This window comes from Marmota flaviventris, chromosome 1 (assembly GCF_047511675.1).
Source record: "Marmota flaviventris isolate mMarFla1 chromosome 1, mMarFla1.hap1, whole genome shotgun sequence".
Taxonomy (NCBI): Eukaryota; Metazoa; Chordata; class Mammalia; order Rodentia; family Sciuridae; genus Marmota; species Marmota flaviventris.
The window spans coordinates 139,807,450-139,828,476 of record NC_092498.1 but is presented as its reverse complement, the minus strand read 5'-3'; the positions used below and the strand labels follow the sequence as shown (position 1 = coordinate 139,828,476).

At 42.9% G+C, this 21,027-nt stretch overlaps 1 protein-coding gene across 1 annotated transcript in view; it reads left to right on the top strand.

Moving 5' to 3' along the window:
• Positions 1–13,071: 13,071 nt before the first annotated feature.
• Fbxw8 (F-box and WD repeat domain containing 8) overlaps positions 13,072–21,027 on the top strand; it is a 106,963-nt gene continuing 99,007 nt past the window's right edge. The window contains exon 1 of the mRNA XM_027949190.2: positions 13,072–13,462. Within this exon, the coding sequence (XP_027804991.1) occupies positions 13,145–13,462 (318 nt within the window). The 5' untranslated portion in view covers positions 13,072–13,144. The remainder of the gene's footprint in view (positions 13,463–21,027) is intronic.

The following is a 21,027-nucleotide window of genomic DNA, read 5'->3' as shown; positions in this document are numbered from 1 at the left end:
AAAAGAATAGTGAGGCCAACGGAGATAAAAGAGAGGGAGAGAGAGAAGGAACCAGAGAGATCAGAAGCCTTCTTGGGAGCCTGAGTTGACCTCTATCCCTGGACTTCTCAGAGCAGAAATGATTTCTCTTTTTAGCAAGGCTTTTTATTTATTTTTTATTTTTATTTTATTTTATTTTTCTGAGTTGAGGCTGAGATGATTGGAGGCTGGGAGGCTGAGATGATTGGAGGCTGGAGGAGGAGGGAACGTGTCGGGAGAGCAGCATCTGGAGGTGGCTAGAGTCAGACCACAGCAGGTCTTCTGTGATTTCCGCCTTGGGAATATATTGCAAAAATGGACCCAAAGATTCAGGACATTGACATGTCTGCAGAGAACTCGGATGCATTACTGATGTCCCTAACCTCATCTTCATGCCAGCCTCGGTGAACTCCATCTGCAAAGTGCTCTGAGAAGATTCTGAGCAGTCAGAGGTAATTTGTTGCTATCGAGCTTCCATATAAATCCCACGGAATTGGCTCCCATGTTTGATTTCCTATTTTTCTTTCCATTTGTGTGTCACCTGTAATTAGAATTTCAAAGTGCTCTGTGCACCAAAGTGCTCAAAGCGATTTTTCTATTAAACCAGAAAGAAGGCTCATCTCTTCAGCTGATTGCAAGTGAAATAGGCCAAACATCTCATCTGTCTCTTGCCTGGGCATTTGTGTCAGGATTTATGAGGCTTATTGTGGCACCTGTCACCTCTGTCTTGAAGGAGTGAGTTCATTTTTCTCTCTGTTACTCTGTGTGTGTGTATGTGTAGTTGTGTGTGTCTTTTATTTATTTATTTATTTATTGAGCACCTACTATGTTTGGAAGTGGTTCTCAGAAACACCTTCTGCCCTCTCTGCGCTCAACTGTTCATTGATTCATGATTTTCATCAATTCATTCAACCATCTGGGGTTTACTGAGCATACCCTAGGAACCAGACTCTCTGTGAGTGGCTGAGAATACAAGACGAATGAGAAGGCCTGGCCTCCACCTTCCCAGGAAGCACACATTCTAGTTGGGGATGCACAAAAATAAATAAATAAATAAATAAATGCAAGTAAAACCATTTACTCATTAAGGTAAGAGTTCATTTCAGTGATGGATAACAGTGTGTGTGGTTGCATTCCTTAGATGGGGTGGTCAGGGAAGGCCTGAGCAGGTGACATTTGGGGTGAGAGCTGGCAGGTAAAGGGTGGGTCCTCACTGAGAGACCCAGGAAGAGTGATTTAGAAAGAGGGGGATATGTGCAAAGGCTCGCAGGACCGAAAAGGCCTCGCTTCTTCAGACTATGGACAGTTTTGCTTAGGAAGATGCAAAGTACATGCCGGAACCCTTGTCCAACGCTCTTGGGGATGTCAGGTCACACACTTTGAAAAAGCAATGTGGGGCTGGGGATGTGGCTCAAGCGGTAGCGCGCTCGCCTGGCATGCGTGCAGCCTGGGTTCGATCCTCAGCACCACATACAAAGATGTGGTGTCCACCGAAAACTAAAAAATAAATATTAAAATTCTCTCTCTCTCTCTCTCTCAAAAAAAAAAAGGAAAGAAAAAGCAATGTGGCCATCTCTCAATTGTTTAATCAAAAATGATCTAAGCCAGCCAGGCATGGTGGCACATGCTTGTAATCCCAGAAATTTGGGAGGCCGAGGCAGGAGGATTGCAAGTTCAAGATCAGCCTCGGCCACTTAGTGAGACCCCTAAGCAACTTAGCCAGACCCTGTCTCAAAAGAAAAATTAAAAAGGGCTGGGGCTGTAGCTCAGTGGTTAAGGACCCCTGGGTTCAATCCTGGTACCCTACCGCCCCAAAAATTTAACCCAGCAATTCCATGTATAAATACATACCTACAAGAAATGAAAACATACATCTACACAAAAACCTGTCTATAAATGTTCACAGAAGCATTATTCTTTAAAATTTTTCTAATGGACACCTAGTAAAAATACATACTTATGGGCTGTGGTATAATTCAGTACAAGTACACAATGTGAATGATCTGACCTGTGTGGTAGTTAGCATTTCCATCTGCTTAGCCACCTGTCATTCCTTTGTATTTGAAGCTTACAAACTCCTCTGTTCTCATAGCAGCAACACAAATATTTATTGAGCACCTACTATGTTTGGAAGTGGATCTCGGAAACACTTTCTGCCTTCTTTGCGCTCAATCATTCATTGATTCATTTTTTCATTAATTCAGTCAACCAACCAAAAGATATGTTATTATAAATGACAGACACCCTGCTGTGCTGTAGAACACTGGAACTTGCTCCTTCTGCCTACTTGTATTTTGGTACCCATATCCAGGTACCTCTATTCACTTTTCATCCCCCTTCCCAGACCCTAGTAATCTCTTCTCTTAGAAGCATTATTCTAAACAGTCAAGTGATGGAAACAACTTGACTGTCCATCAATGGATGAATTAATACATTTTGGTCTGTCTATATGATGGAATTATTACTCAGCCATAAAAAGGACGGAAAAACTGATATGTGCTACAACATGGAGGGGATTCAAGGAACAGTTTCTGCTGAACTTGCATCACTTCTGTGCCCTCATAAAGTCAAAAAATTGTAAGCAGAACCTTCGCAAGTGGGGGACCATTTGTATCCTAAAAATCAATGGTTTGTATACTTCAAAATGGTGAATTGTACAATATGTGTATTAATCCAAATAAAGCTGCTCTCTACAAAGAAAAAAAAAAAGATGGCAATATTTCCAGAATGGTAAAAGCACCTCGAGGTGCTTTAGATAGGGCAGAGTCCTGAAAGATTCACTTTTTCCAAAGTTCCTCCGCAGCTGGGCAGGAGTGAGAGCCAGGGCGGGGAGACCAGTAGGAAATTATGCCGTGGTCCAGGCTTGACAACTGTGCCTTGGACATAGGCTTGCCAAATTTAGCAAATCAAAACATGAGACACTCAGTTAAATTTGAATTTCAGATAAGTAAAGAATATTTTAGTACAGTCAGCCCTCTGAATTGGTCGGTTCTATAATCTGTGGATTCAACCAATCATGAATGCAAACTATTTTTTAAAATTATATTTGTTCTGAACAGACTCCCTCCCCACCCTCATTGGTCTCTTAACAGTATTGCAACTATTTACGTTGTATTAGGCATTAGGAATCTAGATTAGGAATAATCTAGAGGTGAGATAAAGTGTATAAGAGAATGTGCGTAGATTGTATGCAAATATTCACTATTTTATACAAAAGGATTTGAGGATCCATGGATTGGTATCCTTGGGAGGGAGGTCCTGAAGATACCAAGGGATGACTGTATGATCCTAAAAATTGCACCAGACATACTTATGCAAGAGTTATTCTTTGCTTATCCAAAATTGAAATTGTGCATGGAGGGCTGGGGTTGTGGCTCAGTGGGGGTTGTGGCTCAGTGGTAGAGCGCTTGCCTGGCATGTGTGAGGCCCTGGGTTCGATCCTCAGCATCACATAAAAATAAATAAATAAATAAAATAAAAGCATTGTGTCCATCTACAATTAAGAAAAAAATTTTTTTAAAAATTTAAAAATTGTGTATGAACATGTTTCTATTTTTAAAATTATCTATCTTGCATTTTATCTGACAATCCTATTTGGACTAGAGTGTTAGTGGAGAAAAGGGAAAGAAATGGACAGATTCAAGTCATATTTGAAGGTGGAATTGTCAGGCCTTGGGAGTGTGAGATGGGAAGGAAAGGAAGAGCTGGGGTCCTGCCCAAAACATCAGGCTGGTGGCATCGTTTGCAATATGGAAATACTTTGTTGGGGCTGCAAAGAACTAAGATAGTACAGAAGGTTTGGATTTTTTTTTTAAATAAAAAGTTGGGATAAATTATTTGGAATTAAAAAATTATAATGTTTGGGCTGTTGTTTTATAGGATTCAGGGTCAAAGTCATGCTAACAAGAACACCTTTTTTTCCACCAGGCACAGTGGCACATGCTTGTAATCCCAGCAGCTCAGGAGGCTAAGGCAGGAGGATCCAGAGTTCAAAGCCAGCCTAGCAATGGTGAGCGCTAAGTAACTCAATGAGACCCTGTCTCTAAAGAAAATACAAAATAGGGCTGGGGATGGGGCTCAGTGGTGGAGTACCTCAGTTCAATCCCTAGTACCAAAAAAAAAAAAAAAAAACAACAACAAAAAAAACCACCTTTTTTTTTTTCACCTTAGACCAGACTGGAGGGACTCTTCGTGCTAGCTCTTGGAGCTGCTTCCTAGGCGGGGCGGGCCAGGAAATCAGCTCTTGATGTCCTCAGGCTGAGCTGGAGGACAAGCACCCTCCCTCCAAGCAAAGCCATTACCTTGGTGCCAGCAGTGGCGGAACAAAGCAACCTGGAGAAGAGGCTGAAATCTCAAGACAAACAAAAAGGACCCAAGGACAAAACTGTTCCTGTTGTGGGGGAGGGTAACACTTTCAGAAGGAGGGATCTTTTGAACCAGGCTGGCAGGATTAAAAGCAAGGAGGCGTCTGTACAAGCACCAGAGAGGATGCGGGAGAGAAACGGGGAGGGGAAGAAAGAGCCCTGTCTATAGGGAACAACCTTCTTTTAAGTGACTAAGCTTGTAAATGGCAGCTGACACACTGAAATTCATCTGTGTAGCTTTTTTTTTTTTTTAATGCAGTCAGTGATGCGAAAATTCCCCAAAATAAGCATATCATTTCTTGCTACAGGTAATTTTTTTTCTGAGTTTTTTCTTAAACAGTATTTTATATTTTGCTCCTTGCATAAGCACCAGTGTCTTGGTGACAATCAAAAGGGTAACCACTCCTGATGCTTTTGCTCAGCTGACTAAACAGTATATATCACATTTCCTATGTTTGTCCTCAAGCTAATCTCCTGGTGTCCCTTACCTGTTAGCAATGCCAGAGTGAGGTGTGCGTCTCCAGTTTTCTGACAACAGCCAAGAAGGAATCAACGTCAGACAACGGCAGTTTGGATTCAATTCATGGATTGTTCAAGAATGAACTTCTGTTGGGCTTTGAAGGCTTCTTTAATGCAACTTCTGCTTCTTAATAAAAAATTTTTATCCTTTAAAAAAATGGAATTTGTTGCTAACACTTAAAGTCAAGGTATTGATTTTTTTGTTTGTTTGTTTTTGTTTTTGCAAGTCCAGGCTAAAATCCAGCAGTTGAGTGGAGCAAAGTATTTATTGGTTTCCCATTCTAGACGGGCATCCTCCTGCAGCTTGGCGTGGCCCAACATCTGGCCCAACACTTGGCCATCTTGCTTCACTTTTGTGTTCTGGAGTCATCTAGAAGCACTTGAGCTTGTGGTCACCATTGTCCTTCTGTGTTAGACTAAACTATGGCCCCCAAAGATATCCAGGTCCTAATCCCTAGAATCTGAAAATGCTACCTTAGATGAACTTTTTAATAATAATAATAATAATAATAATAAAATTTAAATAATCATAATAATCACAATAATTATTACATGTTATACAATTGTTAAAAATCATTATAGGATTATTAATTATATAATTACATATATAATTATATGATCACATAATAATATAATTATGGATTATAAAATTATTAATTATATTATTATTATTATGCTGGGGATGGACTCCAGGGCCTCACACATGCTGGGGAGTTACATTCCTATGTTCTTGCAGAAGTGATTAAATGAAGGATCTGGTGGGAAGATTATTCTGGATTACCAGGTGGGCCCTGTGCAATCACTGGTCTCCTAAGAGGGAGGGGGAAGATTTGAACACAGAGACAGAAGGTAATGTGACAGCTAAAAGAAGATTTTGATGGGGCTGGGGTGGTGGCTCAGCAGCAGAGCACTTGCCTGGGTTCAATTCTCAGTACCGCATATAAGTAAATAAAATAAAGTCCCATCAACAACTAAAAAATAAATAAATAAATAAATAAAAAGCTTCGATGCTGGCTTTGAAGGTGCGGGGAAGGGATCAGAAGCCCAAGAAGGTGAGAAACATGGTACTAGTGACTGGGATCTTCTGACCTGATGATGTGTCAATTAAATTGAGCCATTCCAGCAAACATGCAGGCAAGCCTCTTCTCAGGCCTTCCGAGGCTTCTGTTTAGGAAGAGAAACACAGCTCCCACAGGAAGGCCTCAGGCTGCCTCCCTGAACAGAAGGGGGCTCAGGTTCTTGGTTATTTGCAGGAGTGGAAATGTTAATGGGTGTTAGTTGTGCTCAACTCAAGCATCTCGCCCTTTGCTAAAGATGATACTGCAGCTGTTCAAGAGAACACATGCAGCGCACCCTGACATCAACGTCGCAAAGCTGACCCTGGTGAGGGTGGCATGCACCAACCTCCTGGGGCCAGCTGTCAGGACATGAGCCAAGGCCCACAAATGCATTTGCCCTTTGTCCCTGTGGCAGTCCCTACCCCACTAGAAATAGAAATAGACAAGAAAGCGATTCTCTTCTAGAGTCTCTGGAGGGAATATGGGCCTTTTTTTTTTTTAAAGAGAGAGAGAGAATTTCAATATTCATTTTTCAGTTTTCGGCAGACACAACATCTTTGTTTGTCTGTGGTGCTGAGGATCGAACCCGGGCCACACGCATGCCAGGCGAGCGCGCTACCGCTTGAGCCACATCTCCAGCCCGAATATGGGCCTTTTAACACTGTGACTTCAGTCCAGCAGAACTGATTTTGGAATTTCCATGCATAGAATTGGGAAGAGAAAAATTACAGGTTGCTTTAAGCTACTTTATTTGTTATAGCAGCAACAGGTGACTAATACACCTTCTTACCTTATATGAAAACAAACAAATTAACAATCTACAATCTTGTCCCCCATCCTCAATCCCTTTTGGAGTCTAGCTGACCCTGGAGTAAAGAAGCTTTGTACCTTTGCAGTTCAGGGTGTAGCTGTTCTGCAGAACATGCAGGCGGGACAGGAAGAATTTGGGAAAAGGTTGCATCAGCCATCTTTCTGGGGGTCCAGCAGAAGTTGAGCTCAAACTTCTTTTTTTCTTTTTTTAAAAATTTTTTTAGTTGTAGATGGACACAATATCTTTATTTTTATTTGTTTATTTTTATGTGGTGCTGAGGGTTGAACCTCAGGGCTTCACACATGGGAGGCAAGTGCTCTACCACGGAGTCCCAACCCCAGCAGGGGCTGGGACTTCTAAGGGAACACACCACCTATCAATAACGGGCAGAGAAGAACCTGGCAATATGGGAGACACCAAGACTGAATTCCCACAGTCCCCCTCCTAGGACTGTCTTGCAGATGTTTTAATTTGGTCCTCAACCTTCCCCCTTTCTTCAGCTTTGGGAACTCTGTCTCCCCTGTTTCTTGCTCTTCTGTAGCTGTGACCCTCTCTAACCTCCAAACAAGAGCAGGGAATGTGACTCAGGCCATTTGAAGGGTGTGATTTCCCACACTGGCTTGAACATTCAAATCACCCGGAGGGATTATTAAACAGCTGGCTGGGGCTGTACCACAGAGGTTTTGACTTAGTAAATGGAGCTGAGAGTTTGCCCTCCAAAAGAGCACCCACTCAGGCGCCACCCGCTGAGAATCTCCTGCTTTGCGAATGTGAATCACAGAGAAGATGGAAGACAGGCAAGTGAGTGGATCCTATAGAGCTCCTCTGATGGAAACCCATGAACCTGACCTGGTTCTTGGCATTCTGAAGGTCTGCTCATGCCTCTTTAACTTTGGGAGCCACCCTTGAAATTCAATTCCTTTTTGCTTAAGCAGCACATCTTGGTGTCTGTTGCTTGCAATCAAAGAACTTGAACAGACTGAGCTTGCAATGAAAGCCTTTGATATGGAAAAAGGTGGGGCCGGTGGAGGAACAGACCTGCGGAGCACAGGTCTGACTCACCGTCCATCTGCCAAGAGTCCATTAGAGCCGTTGTTTCTGGAATACCTACTATGTGTCTAAAGATGCTAGGAATTTTACAGGCGTTTTATCAGCACTCTGAAGGGAACATGCTTTGATCTTTTCATTTGAGGAAATGGAGGCCCAGGGATTTACAGTTGGAAAGACATAAAATAAATCTACATAAACATTATCAGGGCCTGGGAGGCACCATGGAGAAAAGAACAATATTTGTCTTCCTCTGAGCATGTTTCTTTCTCTGTTTTCCACTAACTTTCACTGAGTGACTATTGGTTCTCTCAGCCTGCCTGCACCTGACCCCATAAAAATCCTTTAAAAGGGGTGAGAGGAAGCATTGACCTAGACCAGTATAATTTTTTCCTTTTCCTTTTTTTTTTTTGTGTGTGTAATTTGGTGTTTGAAATTCCCTAGTTTGCTTTGTATTTTAAATGTTAGGTGTACTATAAATTCCAAGGATATCAGAAAAGCCACATTTGGCTTTTGACTCGCAAGTAGATAAGGCATGTTTTATGGACCCTGGGCCTGTGGGATGCGGCGGGAGGTCAGCTGAATGTTTGGGGAGAAATAGCTTATTGTTTTTATTTTTATGACAAAAAGGATAGGTGAGTGGCAGCAGACACTGCAGATTGGCAGCCATAGCTCTGTGCTGGGTCATGGCTGTGGGACTTGACAAGGGCCACAAAGGGACCAAGAACATAAGCAAGATAAGGCATTGCTGCTGCCGCAGGTGCAGCAACGGTACACAAAGTTTATGGGGACCAGAGGTGTGTGCCTTTGTGCTGCACCAGCAGCTTGCCTTGGAGCTGCACAAGTTCTCCAAGGACAAGTGGGTTTTCGAGTTCATCAAGAAAAGGGTGAGGACAGGCATCTACACCAAGAGGAAGAAAGAGGTGAACCATGTCTGACCCCAGGAAGAAAGCAGCTGCCAAGGTCTGAGCCCCTCCCCTTTCTGTGCATGATAAAACCTTTACAGAGGAAGAAAATCATCCATATTTATTTACTTTATACATCTGTAGCAACTGACTCCGTGCATGAGTAACTCGACAGTCCCTACTGTTATTTGCAGAGTATCTATTGCTTTTTACCCCAGAGCATTTCCATTGTGTTGGTATGGGACATCAATGGGAACTCATTTACTTATATCCAGCTTGGAAGTGGAAGTTGTTAAAAATACTCCTGGGGGCTGGGGATGTGGCTCAAGCAGTAGTGGGCTCGGTGTGGCCCGGGTTCGATCCTCAGCACCACAAACAAATAAAGATGTTGTGTCTGCCGAAAACTAAAAAATAAATATTTAAAAAAACTCTCTCCTTCTTTAAAAAAAAATATACTCCTGGTTTAGGGGGACTCATTGGCGTATGAGTCCTAACTGCCTCTTGCCTCTTCTTCTGTGTGTTGGGACCATGAATCTGTTCCCTGGGTTGAAGCCCCCGCAGGGTACTTCCAGAACCTCAATTTGGGAGGCTGAGGCAGGAGGATTGCAAGTTCAAAGCCAGCCTCAGCAACTTAGCAAGGCCCTCTGCAATTTAGGGAAACTCTGTCTTAAAATTTAAAAATGAGGGGACTGGGTATATGGCTCATGGTAAGCATCCCTGGTACCAAAAAAAAAAAATTTTTTTTTTACTCCTGACTTAACCATTTATGTATGATGGGTCAAAATGCATTCTACTGTCATGTATAATTAATTAGAACAAATAAAAAATATATTAAAAAATACTCCTGGTTTCAACTTTTCTCCAACGAGGTATGAGAATTATTGGATAAATGTTCCCTTTGTCTCTTGGGAGGACATTCCCAAAGTATATTCTTAGAGTTCCTTAGAAGATCCTGGGTGGGGGTGGAGCCCATAGCTGGATCAACCCAAGAATACTCTGGGGGGCTGGGTGAGGTGGAGCATACCTGTAATCCCAGTGACTCAGGAGGCTGAGGTAGGAGGACAGACAGGTTGGAGGACAGCCTGGGCAACTCAGTGAGACCCTATCTCAAAATAAAAATAAAAAAGGGCTGGGGGCATAGCTCAGTGGTACCCCTGGGTTCAATCCCCAGTACCAAAAAAATAGAACAAGACTGTTCTTCAGATTAGCTGTCCCTCTTTCACTCTTCTTGGGTTTTGACTCCATTTCCTAGAATCACTTTTCCAAATAAACTAGTTACCTGCAATCGCAGGGATCAAGTTTTGGTTCCTGGGGGAACTCTGGCTAGGACAACATGAATGGTAGAAAATTAGAAGGTGTAGATAAAGAACTCTAAAATCACGAACAATCCTGTTTTCTCTAGAGATCTCTTCTGTTAGAATTTAGGAATTCTAGAAAAGGAATATTCTTCCTTTTAAAATGCACACACAATAAAAAAAAAAAACCCACAAAGGGGATCATACTGTATTGCTAAGGCTTTGATATAGTTTGTGTCCCTAAGGGTTCAGATTTAATCTGCAGTGTGAGGGGTTCAAAGCTAGAAACCCAATCGACTGTGGTGTTCAGAGGTGGGGCCTTTGGAAGGTGATCAGGATTACAGCCATTAAGGTGGAGGCCCCCACAATTGAATCTTGGTGACTAAACAAAAAGAAAGAGAGATCAGAAGAGACGTACATAGAACAACATGTTCCCTGCCTGGTGCCATGGAATGTCACCTTCTGCAAGGAAGAAGACCAGAGTTGGTCCTGAGACCTTTGACCTCCTATTGGGGCAGGCCAAAATGGCTATAATTACGCTTGCTCCCTGGCTGAGGCTTCTGGTGGGCTATGTTAGGTTTTTAGTGTGTAGCCAGGGCTGGGAACCAGCTCTGTTATGGTTAGTCAAGGTCAGACAAACTGTGACTCAGTGTATAGACTCAAGGTCATAAGCATTAACTTGTGAGCACGTGCCCCCTTAGGTAGCCTGCTGGCAGTGTGCTTTCTTTTTGGTCTGCAAAGGGGCCATGGAAAAGCCTCAGGGACTCAATGGGGGCAAAATGGGACTGGCTGGAAGCCTGAGCCTGTGGCCACCTCTGAATAAAGCATGTCTACTATTCTAACTGCCTCTTGCCTCTTCTTCTGTGTGCTGGGACCACGAATCTGTTCCCTGGGTTGAAGCCCCCCCGCAGGGTACCTCCAGAACCACAAGCCCAAATAAACCTCTTTTCCTTAAAACTTACCCTGTCTGGGGGATTAGGTTATTAACATCGGAAAACCAACTAGCATATAGATAATTGATATGTATCCTGTCTTTTCTTTTTTAAACTTTTGCTATATTGTGAAAATCTTCATGTGATGATGACATTTTCTTCAATGGTGTGAGATTTCATAGCTTCACAGTATCTCATTTACAGTACTTATTCATTACATAGTAAACAGCGGCTACAGCCCAAATGTAGTTTGGTTTCCTCATCTGTAAAGTAAAAACACAGAAAGGAACAAACTAGGTCAGACCTCTGCTCATATGCAGCTGGCCTTATGGTCAGGATCTTTCTTACATTCTAATGGAGCATAATTATTTACCCAACATCTCATTGTAGACTATTTAGCTTTCAGTTTTCAGTACTATAAACATTCAATAAACATTCACTTATTCTCGATTTTCTGCTTTTGGGATACTTTTTTTTTTTTTTTTTGTACCAGGGATTGATTGAACTCAACCACTCAGGGGGACACTCAACCACTGAGCCACATCCCTGTTCCTATTTTGTATTTTATTAGGACACAGGTTCTCACTGAGTTGCTAAGTGCTTTGCCATTGCTGAGGCTGGCTTTGAACTTGTGATCCTCCTATCTCAGCCTCCTGAGCTGCTAGTATTACAGGAGTGAGCAACAGAGCCCGACTGGAAAAATTCTTTTTTTTTTTTTTTGGTACCCGGATTGAACCCAGGGTCTTAACCACTGAGCAACATCTTTCTGTATTTTATTTAGAGGAAAGTCTCACTGAATTGCTTGGGGCCTGGCTAAATTGCTGAGGCTGTCTTTGAACTCACAATCCTCCTGCCTCAGCCTCCCCAGCGGCTGGCATTACACGCGCCACAGCTGGGCCAAATTCTTAAATTCTTAGAAGTGGAAATGCTGAAAGAAAAGGACCCACGTAAATGAAGACTGGGATTGGTTTATCTGCCCTGGAGCCAAGGCTATTAACATCCATGCTATTAATATCATTACAGTAAAAAAAGTCATGGTAACCAGAGGTTGGTACCTGGTTCCTAGATGGCTTAGGGATGTGGGCTGAGTGACTTAATGATTAACAAGTTAGGTCTAGAGTCCTTCTCTCTCTCTCTCTCTCTCTATCTCTATCTCTATCTTTCTTTCTTGATTTCGGACAAGTTTCTCAAGCTTTTTTACTTCGGTTTTTCTCACCTGTAAACTGAGAGCAACAGCTCTCATCTCAGAGGGCTGCTAGTCATTCCTACATGTTTATTCAGTGCCTACTAATCCCAGCTTCCAAATTAGGAGTTGTCAATCTAGAAGGGAAAGGATGTATTAATACTCACACAAATATAAAATTATAAAATTGCACTATGTTTTATAATGAGAAATGCAGGATGCTATGAAAATGAATGCGAGGGAGGGGCCCGAAGTTTTTTTTTATTTTTATATTTTTACGGGGTTTGCAAGAGCAAGTGGGGTGTGCGTGTACATCTGGAAGATGTGTAGGCCTTGTCTGGTGGGGAGAAAAATTCCCTGCCCAGAAAAGGGCGGGTGCAAAGCATTTTCAAGACGGATGGAACCGTGCGCCACTTTCTTTTCCACCTAATGCTCTTGGAGTTGTGTGATTCCCTCTGGAAATTTCTCTTGAGGTCTGATAGTCCCATGGCTGGTTTTTTTTTTTTTTTCCCCTTATTTAGCTCTTAGTTGAAATGCCATTTCCTTAGAGAGGCCTCCACCAACCGTCCTCCATCATGCATCCCCTCCCGTGGTCAACCACTTTTATTACTTTTTCCTTCCTAATACTGATTCAAACATTCATATTTGTTTAAAATCTTCCCTCCCACTTGAATGACAATTCCAAAAAGTCAGGGATATTTGGGGGCGGGTAGATTTACACGCTAAATTCTCAATGCCTGGCGTATAGTAGTTGTTCAGTGCATATTTCTTGAATGAAGGGAAATGATTGGCGCAAAGTCCGGCCTTGGCAAATGTGGTTCGCAGTAAAAGCCGAAGCATCCGGGCCACCCCCCGGCAGAGCGAGGGGGCGTGGCTGGGGCGTGATCGCCGCCCGGAACCTAAGAGCCGCACCCGCAGCGGTTTCCGGCCGCGGCGGACACTTCCCGCGGAGGGACTGTCCCGTGGCACCTGGCGGGGCTGAGGAGGACACGGAGGCTCCGGAGCAGCGACAATGGACGACCACAGCCTGGAAGAGTTCCGTCGGCGCTGGCAGGAGGAGCTGGCGCAGGCCCAGGCGCTGAGGAAGCGGCGGCGGCCCGAGGCTGCCGAGCGGCGGCCGCGGCGGGCCGAGGTGGCTCCCGGCCGCGGCGAGCAGGCCTCGGGGTACCTGGCGTTGGCCCAGGGCCTCCTGGAGGGCGCGGGGCGGCCCCCGACGGTGCGGGCGACCCGGGCCGAGAGGCAGGACGCGGCGAGCCGTTCCCGCTCCCCTCCCGTCCGCGAAGCCGCGGGGGGCGGGGAGCAGCTGGTGGATCAGCTCATCCGCGACCTGGTGAGTGGCGGTCGCCTGCTGCCGAGGCCCCGGGCCTGCCCCCGCTCCGGAACTAACCACTCAGGAGTTGTAAAGCAACTTTCTCTGTGGGCCACCGTCTGGAAAAAAAGTAAAATAAAAAAGAGTAGTCGTGTACTCACCTATGTTCGTGTGTGCATAGGGTGCAGACCCGAGGCTGCTTGGTCCCCAGATTTGTCAGTGTCTGCAGACATCTTGGGGTGCTTCAGTGGGTGTTTCAGTGGGTGTGAGCGCGCAAGCTCCTGGACATCCAGTGTTTGCTCGCAAACGTCCTACGATGCATAGGATAGACCCACGAAAAAATTAGCCGCCCAAAATGTCAGTAGGAGTTCGAGAACTCAAGAGTAGATACCTAACTTTTTAACAAAGGCTGTCTTTGGAGAAAGAGGGCCTAGGAAATGGATAGGAAAGAATTGAACTCTGGGGCATTTGACCCCTGAGCCACATTCCCAGCCCTTATTTTGTATTTTATTTAGAGACAGGGTCTCGGCAAGTTGCTTAGCGCCTCCCCTTTGCTGAGGCTGGCTTTGAACTTGCGGTCCTCCTGCCTCAGCCTCCTGAGCCACAGTGAGAAAGAAATAATTGCTTTTAACTTTTCTCTGTGTACTGTTTGTATTTATTTATTTTTTTTTTCCAACTTCAAAAAATTAAAGTGGAAAAAGGAAGAAAAGGAGGAAAAATCCTTTAGGCAGGATCATTAGGATGGAGGTTGTTTTGAGGGGGCATGGATCTTTTGGAGAATCTGGAGGCCTGCCATAAAAATGACCCCCTTCACCAAGGTGGGAGGATCAGGACTACCTGGCACTTATCCATGGCTCCCAGGTTAAGAATTGGAAGAGGACATTAAGCTTTAATAGCCTGATTTACACGAGTTTCAAAAGAACCTACAGCTTTCCAGTTGGGAATTATTGTGTAGTGGGAGTTGTTCCAAGAATTAATGGCTTATTTTTATGTAGTGTGTAGTTTTATTCAAATAACATAACTTGTTTTTTAAAACAAATGTCTGTTTCTGTGCTCTGACTTACTTTTATTCTTTTTAATTTTTTAGTTGTTGATGGACCTTTATTTTGTTTCTTTATTTACATGTGGTGCTGAGAATCAAACCCAGTGCCTCACACTTGCAAGGCAAGTGCTCTACTGCTGAGCCACAATCGCAGCCCCCTGACTTACTTTTAATACAACAATCCTGTGAGGTAGATATTAACTCTCCTTTTACAAATGAAGAGACAAAAATTCTCTGTGATTTGTCCAGGGTTACCCAGTCAACAAATAATGGGAATTGAATTTAGAGTAAGGTCTTTTGACTTCTAATTCACCAGGTTAAACTTGAGTTGGCATAAGAATTACCTGAGGCCTTATTGAAATATAGGTCCTGGGTCTTCCTCAGACCTATGAAATCAGTGGTCAGGGAAGAGAGCCCCAAATCTGATGATTAGAATGATCAGACACATTTGAGACATTGTTCTTGCTTCCTTTGAATTTTAAATCCTGATTCTCAAGGCTTTCCAGCTGTAATAGTCATAGACATTGTTCCCAAGAATAGTGGAGAAATAAATCAAGTGTGCAAAAAAAGGAAGGACTCTCCTTTGGGAAGGATCCAGGGAGCACATTCGAATCTAATATGTAGTCGGAAAAAAGCCTGCACTAATTCCCTGGGATGAGACCTGGTGGGCTTCTCTGTTCCCTTCATAGTCACCACATTAGATGAGGCAGCATCCAAGTTGGGGCATCTCTGATTTTTTAAACAATACTTCATAATTATAAATAACACAGCTACAAAGCAGTAGTTGTTCATTAAGCACTTGCATACTCTTTCCTTGGTGCTGTCGTAAGGGCTCAGAGACTTTATTCAGTTCTCCCAATAACCCTCCATGGTGGCCATTTTCAACTGCACTTGGAACTTGAGCATTAGGAAAGTACCTTGGTTAGGGTCAGTAAACCCATCCAATATCTTTGGTCTTAGAACGGATGTTATGATTTACAGAAAAAGCTTGGCTACCTGCATCAGTGGTTGCAAGCCCTACCAAGGGTCCAGACAGGTAATGCAACTGAGTGAAGCAGGCTAGGTATTGCCTCTTCAATCCTTTTTCCGCCCCAGCAGTATCTTTTTTTCAGGCATTTTGTTGTGTATTTTTTCCAGATTTTATCATAGTTTGTAGAATTTGTTTCATGGTGGCAGCTGACATTAAACATGTCAGGGTAGGAATTATCTTTCTTGAAATATGGCTCTCTTTGTTTTTGTTTTTTCACTTTTAAAAGTTTTTGTTTTTTGTTTTTTTAAATCACACTTTGAAGTATACCAATCATAACTGCACAGCTTGATGCATTTTGAAGAGTTCGTGAGCATGGAAGCAGCAGGCAGATTACAGAACAGCATCACCAGCTTGGCAGAACCATCCCTGCCCCCATGTGCTTTTTCACCTCAGGGTAAACACTCACCTGACTTCTAACACCAAGCTTGAACTACATTTAAGTGGAATCATACTGTGTCTACTCTTGTGCGGGGGTTCTTGTGCATAGCATTATGAGATTGATCTATGTGAATTTACCACATTTTATTTATTCATGCTACTGTTGATGGGCATTATTGATAACTAGTTTGTTAAGAGCCAGCTTGGGGCTATTGGGAACAGCACTGCTACGAACATTTTATACATCTTTTGGGGTGTGTGTGTGTGTGTGTGTGTGTGTGTGTGTATGTTTGGAATTCACCAAGGAGTGGAATTACTAGGTCATAAAGCATGCAGGTAACAGCCTTGGTAGATACTGATATTTTCCAAAGTAGTTGTACTCTGGAAAGATTATGTTCCTTTGGGACTTCCCAGAAACTGTTCTCAGAGACTGACATAGTTGTCATGAAAGGGAAATAAAAATGGTAAACTTCACCCCCAACTTTTGGCAACTGGCTTTTACTCGTGCATCCTGTTGTGGTTTTGGCTAGTCTCTTCCACTTCAGACTTCGGTATCATCACCATAGTGAAAGCACCTAAGTTATCAGCCAAAAGTTGAGTTCCTTTTGTTGAGCAGTTGAACACACTTGGAATGTTATCTGGCTAGGAATAGGCCAGAACCGTTGATGGACAAGCGCAGCTGAAATGAAATTTAGAAATAACTCCTCCTGAGCCTGGTCTTCTTTCTCTCCCCACAAGTGCTTGGCATTGAACCCAGGGACTACCACTGAGCTCATCCACAGTCCATTTTATTTTGAGACAAAGAATTAGGCTGACCTTGAACTTATGAGCCTCTTGAATAGCTGGAATTTACACTACCTCATCTGACTTATGAGGCTTTTAATAATTGCACCTAGAAACCATCTCTGTTTAGGTAATGAGGTAGGAATATCTAAATTGGCACTTGGTTTAACATATGGTTAAACTAATGAAAGAAATGGCATCCCCCTGGTCCAAATTCCAGAGGCAGTAGACAGTTTGTTTTAGTCTTTCATCCTGTCCATAAACCCAGGCTCCTTAGGTTAGTGGAGCCACTTGAGTATGATTGCTTGGTCCCATTTTTGTTTAGGTGGCATATCAGATCTCCCCCCAACTCAAATTGTCTTAGAAAACCCAAATTGGAATCCATCAATTTATGTGACTAAAACCTCTAGGTGGTTGTGCTTGTTCTGGGTGTTAACATAATGTGACTGGAAGCCTCCTCTTAGTATGGCTTTTCCTTTGTTGGTTTTACTTGCAGCAGTCTCTCCCCCACTGGGGACAAAATGGCCAGCATCTGCAGTCCTACATTCTACCAGCTTGTCAATGCAGGGGGAGAGTAAGGGGTGTGTTTTCTGTGGTATGCAACAGATATCATGAACCTAAGTTCTTATTGTGCCAAATTGGGTCATGTGACCAATTTGGAGCCAATTTCTGCTTAAAATTGTCCAGGCTTGCATTTAGTGCCCACTCCTGAAGATAAGGGTAGGGTCAGTCCCATTTAAATCACGTTAAGAGTGGGAAGAGAAGAGAGAATGAATGTGGGGCAAGCAACTGTGGCCATTACTGATGTCCACTTTAGGTGGCTGTTTGGAGCAGCACTGTAGGACTGTTTTCTATTCATCCGTCTCTGTATACTTGTTGATCAGGTAGGTGCTGGGGCATGGGCAATCAACAGAATTGATACAGTTCCTGCCTTTAGAGACCACCTCTTCTAACTAAAAGAACAACACTAATGGAGCCAGCACAGCCTGGGTGTGGTCCTGGGCTTAGAGTCAGTGGACCAGCATTGAGTTTCAGACTGTGCTGTTGACTGGTTCTCTCCTGGTGTGGAGTCATGTGCTGGCATACCTGGAATGACTCCCCTTCCTCTTATTACCTTTTGTCTTCCTTTTAAGGCTCAGCTTGAATTCCCCCTCCTGTGTTAACTCTTCCTTGATGATCCCTTCAGTCCAAATTTCTCCACTCCCCTAACTGAAAAAGGTCTTATTGTCAGTGTCATTTTTTTTTCATGAATTAGCAGGTCTGTACTTAGTGCATTTGAAATAGTCTGTGTATATATGTAAATTGTAACTTAGGTCATGTTTTCACTGGAAAGTTCTGATGGCTGTTAGTGTCATGGGTTCATTCATTCCACAATACATGTTAAGAGGCTTAACTAACTTATTAAATGGCTTAACTTAGTATCAGGCACTGTTCTTAGGCATCAAGGATACAGCAGTGAACAAGACTGAAAATTTATAGTCTACATTCCAGGAAAGAGGGAGCTAGACAGTTCTCAAATAATAAATGCTCTGGGAAAAAAGTGGATAGGGGGCTCGATCGGGACTGTAGTAGGGTAGGGGCTATAATTTTAATGGTGCTGTCCAGCAAAGCCTTTCTTGGGAAGATCACTTTTCATGGAAGACAAGGAGGGGAGGAAGCAGGCATGAAGAGATGTGGGGCATGGGCAATCAACATTTCACATTGACTGCAGGCAGAGAACAGTAGGTGTAAAGGTTCTATGGTGGCCAGAGCCAGCAGCCTCCTGGGCGTGCAGCCCAAAAGTGACTAAAAGACCCTGTGCTCAGAAGGACCTGTGCTTGGTTAAAGCTCTGTCTTGTCTTGAAGTTCTTAACTGTTTTTGACTAAGACAACCTACGTTTTTGTTTTACACTGGGCCCCCAAAATTCTACATCTGATCCCGATGGTGGGATTGTGCTTGGAGTAACTTCACCAAACAAATCCACAGCCATGAGTAGTACGCCTCTGGGACCTGAAGCTTCTGATGGGATCTCTTCCTCCCTTCTGACTCTGTGCTTGCCTTGTTCCAAATCTGGGGTCCAGTGTAGGCTCAGGGAGCTTTGACAGCAGAGGTCCAACCTGTTTTGTTTCACATTGACTTTTTTTAGTGCCACACCCAGTGTCTTGGGATTCCCCCCAGCACTCACTCCCCAAGTCCTTTGGATTGGCATTTTCCATCTCCCTTCCTTGCCAGAGTGCCTGGGGAAGTCATACCAATAGGCCATAAATGAGAATGTGTCTCAGAGTGGGAAAGCCTATTCCTGTTTAAAAAAATAAATCACAGACATTTTTGTGCATTTACCATGTGCCTAGTGCTGGGCTGTTTTGACTTGGTAATATTATAGTTCGGTTATTTGCACAGGTAATCAGCAGATATTTATTGCATACCTTTTGCTCTTACAGCTAGACATGGGCATTAGGTTCTACCCCTGAGCACTATCCCCAGCCCTCAACGTTAAGAGATAAATTGGCTTTTCGTGGACTGCTTGAGAGCTTAACCTCTCTTTATAGCATTGTTTCTTTGGAGAAATGATTTCTAAGTTCTAAATAGCTGACTTACTAATGAACTGTGGAATACCTTAGGGGACTATCTATATTGCCTCTCATAGTCTTGTGTATTTATTCTGCTTTACATGACGATGATTTATCACTATAAAATATTTTAGCTCTTTGAGTGTGGTTGCCCTTACTTATACATTTGCTAACAGCACCTCCCCTCCCCCTGCATTGGTCATGTCCCTGAATTCAGATAGTATTTTGAACATAAATTATCCTATTTTGGGCTGGGGTTGTGGCTCAGAGATAGAGCGCTCGCCTACCATGCATGAGGCACTGGGTTTGATCCTCAGTACCACATAAAAATAAAATAAAGATATTGTGTCCACCTACAACTAAAAAATAAATATTTTAAAAAATTATCCTATTTTAGCGGGTAGCATGCTTACTACAGAAATATTTAGGAAATTTAGAAGGAAAGAAGAAAACAAAAATCTCCTGTAATGTCATTATTCAGGCTACTGCTGTTCACATTTTGGTGTACTTCTGAAATTCTTTTTCTTCTTATATGTAAGAATATTCATTTTAAGACAAAATGGCTGCCAATTTATTTTGGGAGTGTTTCGGATCCCCTTCCATCAGTCAATTTTTTTTTCTTAAAGAAGACACAGGAGAGGGGCTGGGATTGTGGCTCAGTGACTGAGCGCTTGCCTCGTACATGTGAGGCCCTGGGTTCGATCCTCAGAACCACATAAAAAGAAAATAAAAATAAAAAATAAAAAAATGCCCTTATTTGCTATAAAAAAAAAAAAAGACACAGGAGAAACTGGAACTCCTTCATTCCTACTGATTGAGATTGTGAGGTCAACTGTGCTCCGCTTTTGTGTTATGTGGAGAGTTGAGATAAACTCCTTTAGAAAAGTCTCCTTTCCATAACAGATTTAGTAGAAATGTTACTGCAGATCTCTTATTTGAACCTAAAGTGATTTCTTTTCTCAGATTCTCAAAACACCACCTAGAGAGCTCTTCGTGTTGTTTGCCCTGGAGATATATATTGAGAACAAAAACCTTAAGTCAGTTTCTTTACTTTGTACTGATTTGTCTCTTAGTAATTATCCCTTCTTCTATTAAACAAGAGAACACAGATTAAATTTCTAACAGTAAGGCACAAAACCAATCCATTTACAGAATTAGTCTTATATTAGCACATAGGAGTGCAAATCAGCCTCCCTGGGGATGGATCTCTTTGCAATTTCTCTCAGCATTTTTGGAGTAAGTCCAGTAGACTTTGGGAAAATCTTGTACTCACTGACCTTAAATTAACAAAGTAACACTACCCGTGTGTGTGTGTGTGTGTGTGTGTGTGTGTGTGTGTGTGTGTTTCCCTTGTTTGGGAAAGCCAGTAGATGGATTTGATATCTGCTATGATTTAGGGCTGTGGTTCTCAGTTTTTAATGTGCATGAGGAACCCCTGAGAAGGTGATGTTTGAGTACCTTCCCTGAAATTTGGGGGCAGTAGGTCTAGGTGGGTTCTCAGCATTCAAAATAAAACAAATACAAAAATCACTATGGATGATTTTGATAGGAGTCACCATTTTTGGTGACAGAAGTCACTAAGAATGGTAAGAGAATATCTAAGCTGTTGGTCAAAGCATTAAAAACCAGGTTGTGTGTAATCAGAAAGACACTTTTCCTTACATTTGAAGAATGTTAATTCTTTGAATTCATTGGTTTTCTAGAGCATAAATTTGGCAAGTCTCACACTGATGGGAACTATTAAGCGAGTGCACAATAATAGTGTATTGCTTTATCAGTGTAGTCACATTGATTTTTGTTATA